Raw genomic sequence first — 8714 nt, forward strand, 5'->3', positions numbered from 1 at the left:
GACAGCATGTTGTCGCTGGCACACCTGGGCGTGTCTTTGGTAATTGCTTTTGTCTATAAAAAGTGCTTAAACAATAGAGGACCATTTTCAATTTGATATGCTACATGGTGGATTTTTGCATTTGAGTAACTTGTAAGAAGTGGAGGGAAGGTCCCTGAAATGCTGTGAAAACTGGTTGAAATGGCTGGCTCTTTACTTATAGCCTGAGGTCTACTTATTTCGAAATCTGATTTTATAGATATGATTCGTCGCAGAAGTTTGAGGACACGTGCTATCAAGATGTTGGTTTTGGATGAGGCTGATGAAATGTTGAATAAAGGTATGAGTAACAAAAGAATTCATTTTCTATTGATGTAAAATTCTTAAATTTTCACAGCGTAAAATTGAAATGTGGAGCTAATGAACTCAGTATAAGTAGTAAGTTCTTTGTGGAAAACACTTATGCCCTGGGTGCACTTAGGAACATAAAACTCTGATTTTTTTATGGTAGTGGTTTGTAAGACTGATGACAACCAGAACAACAGCATTTCAGCCAAATTGATGGGGTACTGCTCGTTGTGTGGTAGGTGAGCACAGATGGCTGAGGTGTGGAGCTGGGATGTGGTGCAGAGATGCCTGGTGGTGGGGAAGGGGTGGAACAGATAGCTGAATAAATCTTGTTTCATGGCAGTAGGGTATTTTGTGGGGTGGATGTTCCATAATTTATTTCACTAGTTTTTTATTGGTTGTCTAGGTTGTTTTTACTCTTTTATCGGTTATTTTTCAAGATAAATTTCTGGAATTGGGGTGTATTTCCTGTATTTCTACCAAAATGTATGAGGACAAATATGTGAGGACCCGTAAGTCATAGCAGTTGTGCTCTTAGCACAGCAGCTGGGAAATGCATAACAACAGCTGTCACCTTGGTTCAGTAACAGCTGCGGGCAGTGCCTCACAGTGTCTTCACGCCTCCCCTCCCTGCACAGCCCCCTCCAGTCTTACTTCCATACCAGGGGGTCGGGTGGGTCATCCCCTTAGACATTGGGGTCGCCTGGCATGAAGGGAATATTTTGCTTCTCAGGAGTCACCGGTAACTCATGGGGTTCTTCCCAAGCGTTTTCCTGTTCCCTGGTTCTTGAGCAGTTCTCTCAGGAACCTAGAGGCTGATGCCACCCCTTGGAGCAGCCCTCCACCCCACTTCTGTCTTGGGCCCCTTACCTGGAGGCCCTGCTCTTTAGCTAAGTTGAAGGTACAGTTACTACAAAGTGAGATCTCCAGAACCAGTGGCATCTATGTCAGCTGGGAATGTGTCGGAAATGTAGCTTCTGGCCCCCTGATCTCTACAGTCAGAACCTCGCAGCCACCTGTCCCCTTCTCACACGCTGGCCTCCTAACCCGTCCTGCAGAGGTGGTGGTGTGGTGACCCAAGGGCCAGGTCCTGCTTGCCAGCGGGTTTTATTCAGCCTGTATCATATGAAATAACGTAAACTAGTTGCATTATTTAATTGGGAGGTTTTTAAATTAAGGTATAATTGACATGTAACATTTTCAGGTGTACAACGTGGGTCAGTATCTGTGGGAGATTTTTTTTTAAGTGGAGATTTTTTTGGTGAAAATCTAGATCTCTGGATTTATTTAAAATGTGGCAGATCTGGCCACAGTGGATGCATACCCTCACAGGGCAGCAGCAGCTGGAACTGAGATGTGAAACTACCTGCAGGGGTCTGAGGTTGTGGGCTCAGGGCTCAGGTTTCTGTTGCTTTACCTGTTGGCATCCAGGACTCTTGGGTGGGGCTCTGATGCCTAGAGCACACCAGGGAGAGGAGAGGGGATGCGAGAATGTGGTCCAGCTCTGTAAGAAGATTCCGTGTGAGATCTTGCACCTTACAGTCACAGTGCCGCGTCCAGTTAAATGTGAACAGTTGATGTGCAACTTCTGTTGCAAAGTGTGCAGCCTTAAAAATTCCCCGTGTGTCTCATTCCTCATCCCAGGTTTCAAAGAACAGATCTATGATGTGTACAGGTACTTGCCCCCGGCCACTCAGGTGGTGCTCATCAGTGCCACGCTGCCCCATGAGATCCTGGAGATGACCAACAAGTTCATGACCGATCCTATCCGCATTTTGGTGAAACGGTGAGGATGCCCTGCTTCTCAGGTGGGACTAAAACACAGCATAGTTGTATTTGGGTTTTAAAACATGAAAGTTCTTTTTAATTTTCTCTTTTGAAAAGCCAGTTTTTATATAGTCTCCTTTGATCCAGTAATTCCAAATTTAAAAATTTGCTGATAGTATTTACTTATCAATGGAATTATTTACCATTGGCATTAAAATGTGTATACTATTGAACAGCCGAACATTTTGTTTAGAACCATATACAAGGTGTGGTTAAAGGTTCATACTGATCCAGGGCTTGGGCCCGTGCGGTGGAAGTGGCGACTCCTAGGAGGATGTGGCTGGCGGGAGGGGCGGGGGTTTAATGCCCAGGCTCCTGGGCCGCTGGGGGTCGGGCCCGTGCCTGGAACAGCCCCTGGCCTGCGCTCATCCTCCAGTTTTGGTTGGAAGGATGAGTTGACAGGATTGTGTTTGTCCTCCAGTGATGAACTGACTCTAGAAGGCATCAAGCAGTTTTTTGTGGCTGTGGAGAGAGAAGAGTGGAAGTTCGACACGCTGTGTGACCTCTATGATACGCTGACCATCACTCAGGCTGTTATCTTCTGTAACACCAAGAGGAAGGTGCGCGGCCATCCTGGCTCTTTAATGTCCTTGTGGCGAAAACCAAAGATCGGTTTTCATAGAACTTAGGTATTTTCTGTTGAGGACCAGAATTACGTGCTTTAGGCTCTGGGTACGTGGTCTCCTCGGGCAGCCACTGGGCTCTGCCCTTTAGCTCAAAGTCATCCTGGACGATGAGCGGACAAGCGGGTGTGTCCAGGGAACGTGTGCAGGGTGTTGATCTGGTCCCTTGACTGAAGGCTCCGGGTCATTGGTTCTGGTGGGGCCCAGACATGCGTTCTTTGAGCTCCCAGGTGATGCTGATGTGCCGGCAGAGCTGAGAACCCTGGCAGCTCTCCTTGGAATAGGAAGAAGATTTGGACCACATTCCAAAAAAGATTCGAACTTAAATTTCAAATGAGAACAGTGACATATTGTCTTTTAAGAGAATTTTTGCCTCAATATTTGCTGGGCAAAGTTAAGTTTTCATTCATTCATTTATATATATATATATATATATATGTATATATATATATGTATTTATGTATGTTTATGTATGTATTTACGTAAGTATGTATGTATTTATTTTATTTATGGCTGTGTTGGGTCTTCGTTTCTGTGCAAGGGCTTTCTCCAGTTGCAGCGAGTGGGGGCCACTCTTCATCGCGGTGCGTGGGCCTCTCATTGTTGTGACCCCTCCCGTTGCGGAGCACAGGCTCCAGACGCGCAGGCTCAGTAGCTGTGGCTCACTTGGCTTAGTTGCTCCACGGCATGTGGGATCCTCCCAGACCAGGGCTCGAACCCGTGTCCCCTGCATTGGCAGGCAGACTCTTAACCACTGTGCCACCAGGGAAGCCCCAAAATTAAGTTTTCTACACAGCCAGTGAGGATTAGCCTGAGTTTTGTTTATATATATATATATATATATATATATATTTTTTTTTTTTTTTTTTTTTGGCTGCGCTGGGTCTTCGTTGTAGCACGTGGACTTTCTCTAGTTGTGTCGAGTGGGGGCCACTCTTCGTTGTGGTGCGCAGGCTTCTCATTGTGGTGACTTCTCTTGTTGCGGAGCAAGGGCTCTAAGCACGCGGACTTTGGTAGTTGCAGCACACAGGCTCAGGAGTTGTGGCTCGCAGGCTCTAGAGTGCAGGCTCAGTAGTTGTGGCGCATGGGCTTCGTTGCTCCGCGACATGTGGGATCTTCCCAGACCAGGGCTCGAACCCGTGTCCCCTGCATTGGCAGGCGGGTTCTTAACCACTGCGCCACTAGGGAAGTCCCTAGCCTGAGTTTTAAGAGCACTTGTTTATGAATATTTGAATTGGTTCTACAGGTAATTGACATGAAATCTTGTATACAGTCTCTGGTTTGTGAGCTTATGGCAGCATCTGTTGATTCCATCTGTAGGTTGACTGGCTGACGGAGAAGATGAGGGAAGCCAACTTCACTGTGTCATCCATGCACGGGGACATGCCCCAGAAGGAGCGCGAGTCCATCATGAAGGAGTTCCGGTCGGGTGCCAGGTGGGTTGGCTGAGCTCTCTGCTGTGGTCCTGGTGCTGTGGGCCAGCATTTACGGGGTGTTACCTGAGTTTTCCCCCCAACAGCTGAGCTCGGGCAGGTCACCAGCTTGCTGGTGAGCAGAGCAGCCACTGCTGGTGTGATAGGTTAGGCTGAGATGAGAACTAGCCTTAACTACGTAGGTCGGTTGCCTTATTTAGAAGCGTATTTTTCTGTTTCCAAATAAATGGAGATTTTCTATTTATCTTTTTGTATTGGTTTTAGCTTAATCCCACTGTGGCCAGAGAACCCGCTTTGTGTGATTTCATCCCCTCAGTGTGTATTCAGACTTGCTTTGTGGCCCAGCACGGGGTCGTTTTACAAACGTTCTCTGTGCCTGGACAAGATTGTTGCTGTGTGGTGTTGGATTTCAGTTGCTAGCTGTATTTCTCAAACCTGCATCCTTATCCTTTTCCCCTTAAGTCTTGTTTCATCAGTGTTGAGAGTGCTGGTTTTTCCTCTTGGGGGTTCTGTCCGTTCTTGTGTTAATGGGTCCAGAGACCTGAGTGTACAAGTTCAGAATTACTAGATTTCTGGAGGATTTAGCTTTTGCTGTGGAAGTGTCTGCTCTTCTCTACTAGGGCTTTTGTCCTGAATCCTGCTCTGTCTGACCAGCAGCACTGGCTCTGAACGCTTGGTGTCTCCTTAGTACCACCTTTCTTTCTTCACCTCTGGTTTGTACACTTAAGCTTTAGATGGATTTCATGCAACCAGCATATAGTTGGGTTTTATTTTTCCTTTTCTTTTAATCTAATGATAATTACTGTCTCTTTTTTTTATAATTTATTTTATGTATTTTTGGCTGCGTTGGGTCTTCATTGCTGTGCGGGGGCTTTCTCTAGTTGCGGTGAGCAGGGGCTACTCTTTGTTGCAGCGCCCAGGCTTCTCATTGTGGTGTCTTCTCTTGTGGAGTACGGGCTCTAGGCATGTAGGCTTCAGTAGTTGTGGCATGTGGGCTCAGTAGTTGTGGCTCATGGGCTCTAGAGTGCAGGCTCAGTAGTTGTGGCGCACGGGCTCTAGAGTGCAGGCTCTAGAGTGCAGTCTCAGTAGTTGTGGCGCACGGGCTCTAGAGCACAGGCTCAGTAGTTGTGGTGCACGGGCTTAGTTGCTCCGCGGCATGTGGGATCTTCCTGGACCAGAGCTCGAACTTGTGTCCCCTGCATTGGCAGGCGGATTCTTAACCACTACGCCACAAGGGAAGCCCATAATTGTCTTTTAACTGGAACATTTAGTCCAGTTTCGTTTAATGTAAATACTGATACATTTGGTTTTAAATTGACCATCTTATAAGTATATCTTACTTGTCATTTCTCTTCTGTGGTTCTTTTTTCTTTCTTTAGTTTGGATTTTTTGTTGTTGTTATTCCTTTTCCCCACTTTTTATTTTGGAAAATGTTTATTTCTTTATGTTATTTAGTGGTCACCCTGAAGAGTCATCAGCAGCTGTGGTTGCTTGGTACTTTTACCGTCTCCCCTGAGAGCACAGAGAACTTGAAACCCTGACTTCAGTGACCGCCCCCCCCAGACTTCTGTCACTGTTGTCATGTGTTTTAATTTATATATATTTCAACCTCAACAAGAAATTTTTGCTTTATATAATGAAACTTACATAATTCATATAATGAATGCTGCATATTGACCATACTTGTTACTCTTCTGTCTTTCCTTTATCTCTGAGCTTCCATCAGGGATGCATTTCTTTTTTTTTTTAATATATACATATTTATTTATTTTGGCTGCACCAGGTCTTAGTTGCGGCACGTGGGATCTTTAGTTGCGGCATGCATGCGGGATCTAGTTCCCTGACCAGGGATCAAACCTGGGCCCCCTGCATTGAGAGTGCAGAGTCTTACCCACTAGACCATCAGGGAAGTCCCAGGGATGCATTTCCTTGTGCTTGAAGAATGTCTCTCTGTATTTAGTTTGGGTCTGCTGGTAACAAAATGTCTGTTTTAGTTTCTTTGGAAATGTCTGCTTCATCTTGAAACACCTCCTTCTGATTTGTTGAAGGAGGCAGTCCAAGCAGGATCGGTCCCAGAAGTCCTGTGGACACCAAACTCTGCGGACATTCTAATCCCTTATGTGAAGTGGCCTAGTGAAGTGGCCTAGTGCAGTCGGCCCTCTGTATTTGGTGTTTCTTGGTTGTGTCGGTCCTGTGGGGATGTCACCTGCTGCTGCTCATGTAAAACAGTGTCTTCTCTGCAGGCTGCTTCTTAGGTCTGTTTTGTTTGTGTTTTGTTTCTGTGGTTTCACGCTGATGGGTCCATCTGTGATTCAGGCTTATTCCTTCCGTTTGGCACTTCTGTGACTCTTGGCCTTACCCTTCTGTTGGTGCTTTGGCCCCATTCTTTCCTCTTTCTCTAGGGCTCCAGTTATATGTGATTACCTGGCAGTATTATTTTCTTCTGTTCTGCTGTGCCTTCAGACATTGAATGCTTCTAGACCAGCGATGTCCAATAGAAATATAATTCAAGTAAACATGTCATTTAACCCAGTATATCATATCACTTCAACGTGTAATCAACATTAAAAATATTAATGAGGTTTTTTGCATTTTTTTTGTACTAAGTATTCAAATCCAGTGTGAATTTTACACTGTAAGACAATCTCATTTCAGACCAGCCACTCCGGTGCTTGGTGGGCTGGTGGCCTCAGCATTGGATAGTGTGGGTCTGTGGCGTGTCAGATTCTGTCCTGTGTGAAGGACAGAGAGGTGTGAGTTGCATTTCTAATTTGAAGATACTGTAAACACTGTACCAAAATCAGTGAGGCCGCTGTACTTGAGTTTTTGCTAGACAAAAGTAAAATGTCCTTCCCAATTATTGGTATGGGACTGGCTCTAAACAAATTAAATGTAGTAGTGTAAAAGATAGCCAGGGGCTTCCCTGGTGGCGCAGTGGTTGAGAGTCCGCCTGCCGATGCAGGGGACACGGGTTCGTGCCCTGGTCCGGGAAGATCCCACATGCCGTGGAGCGGCTGGGCCCGTGAGCCATGGCCGCTGAGCCTGCGCGTCCGGAGCCTGTGCTCCGCAACGGGAGAGGCCACAACAGTGAGAGGCCCGCGTACTTTTTTTTATCAGCACACATGACCTAAGTAATGAAATATACCAAACGCGCCTTCTGAACGGGGCTTTCTGGTGCTGTCTCTTGTGCGGGGCCCTGATGTGTCCGTAGCCGGTCTGACTCTTTTATGCTAAGGTGATTGTCTCAAATGCCTTTCTTTGTGCAGCCGAGTGCTCATTTCTACAGACGTCTGGGCCCGGGGGCTGGACGTGCCCCAGGTGTCCCTCATCATTAATTACGACCTGCCCAACAACAGAGAGCTGTACATACATAGGTAGGCAGCACAAGCTTTTCTGTGTTTTCACTCTTGTTGATGGATTTACTGAAACCTTTTTTGCTATGTTTACTGAAGTGATTTTGCTTTATTGTTGAAGAATTGGGCGATCAGGTCGATATGGCCGAAAGGGCGTGGCCATTAATTTTGTGAAGAATGATGATATCCGAATCCTCAGAGACATTGAGCAGTACTACTCCACTCAGATTGACGAGATGCCCATGAACGGTAAGACAGTAAATCCGTATTTGTGATTGTTTTAGAGAGAGCTTCCTGGTTCCTGGTTTGGGGCACTTGAGGTTTTTCCCGCTTTTCTTTCTTTCGTTTTTGAGAAGTCTTTTGTGAGCCTTTAGTTAAATTTACAAATTTTCACTTTGTTTGTATTCCTTCTTGTTTATCTTCTCTTTCAGTTGCTGATCTGATTTGAACAATCTGCTTGTTGGAGCCTGTTCACCTATTTTGTATCAATTTGGAAATATTTAGGGGCAGTTTCTATTTCATGGGGTTTATGTGAACTCTCTTCTCAAAGCCCCCCCAGGACAAACTTTGGAGATTCTGCCACCTTTTCTTACCCACATGTAAATAATGCATTGCTTTAAGTCTTTTTCATTAAACATTTAAAATTTTTAACTCTAATTTGTATTTCTTTCTAATTTTTGTTTGCCCCCAGCTTTTCTAGTAACCTGCTGTCTGTATGATCTTGGGCAGTCATTTCACTCTTTTTTGATCTTTAAGATGGTGAAATGGAAGTGGTAAGCTGCCTGGCCTCTCCACACTTACCCAGATTGGTACCCAATCCCATTTCTTATGGACGGCAGGTGGGGGAGTTGAGACCACAAATACTTTCCTCTGGGTTGGCCTGGGTCTGTGTGCCCAGATGCAGAGGGGCAGGATGGTGCCCTGGGCAGATAACCAGGAGGAAGGATTCACCAGCCAGGCTTCCTCTGGACTAATGAGCCCACTGGTCACAGCTAAGGAGGGATTGTGCACATAGCACCATCGGTGATTCAGGAAGGGGCAAGCAGGAAACAAGCCAGAAGGTAAGACACCTGAGAAACTTAACCTAATTGAGATGCTGTCAAGTAAGGTAACAAAGAAATGCAAACATCCACGGAATTGTGTATCCTTGG

The 8714-nt window shown here is 45.8% G+C and overlaps 1 protein-coding gene and 1 non-coding gene across 2 annotated transcripts; one reads left to right on the forward strand and one right to left on the reverse strand.

Annotated features, from left to right (window-relative positions):
* The first annotated feature begins 6 nt into the window (after positions 1 to 6).
* LOC102979387 (eukaryotic initiation factor 4A-III) lies at positions 7 to 8212 on the forward strand. Its single transcript, XM_028499452.2, has 8 exons — positions 7 to 39; positions 239 to 319; positions 1972 to 2113; positions 2576 to 2714; positions 4098 to 4213; positions 7477 to 7584; positions 7685 to 7812; positions 7995 to 8212. Exons 2-8 carry the CDS (start codon positions 241 to 243, stop codon positions 8009 to 8011), a joined length of 729 nt encoding a protein of 242 aa, XP_028355253.1. The 5' UTR covers positions 7 to 39; positions 239 to 240; the 3' UTR covers positions 8012 to 8212.
* On the reverse strand, positions 6047 to 6119 carry TRNAE-CUC (transfer RNA glutamic acid (anticodon CUC)). The gene has a single exon. It is a non-coding gene; the product is annotated as a tRNA-Glu (tRNA).
* Positions 8213 to 8714: the final 502 nt, after the last annotated feature.

This window comes from Physeter macrocephalus, chromosome 14 (genome assembly GCF_002837175.3).
Source record: "Physeter macrocephalus isolate SW-GA chromosome 14, ASM283717v5, whole genome shotgun sequence".
NCBI classification, from domain to species: Eukaryota; Metazoa; Chordata; class Mammalia; order Artiodactyla; family Physeteridae; genus Physeter; species Physeter macrocephalus.

What these genes read in the sequence shown, in the direction of transcription:
- LOC102979387 (XM_028499452.2), top strand. Translation starts at nt 241, where the DNA reads ATGATTCGTCGCAGAAGTTTGAGGACACGTGCTATCAAGATGTTGGTT. An exon ending in GAGTTCCGGTCGGGTGCCAG is followed by an intron (nt 4,214 to 7,476) that starts GTGGGTTGGCTG and finishes TTCTTTGTGCAG; the next exon opens with CCGAGTGCTCATTTCTACAG. An exon ending in AGAGAGCTGTACATACATAG is followed by an intron (nt 7,585 to 7,684) that starts GTAGGCAGCACA and finishes TTATTGTTGAAG; the next exon opens with AATTGGGCGATCAGGTCGAT.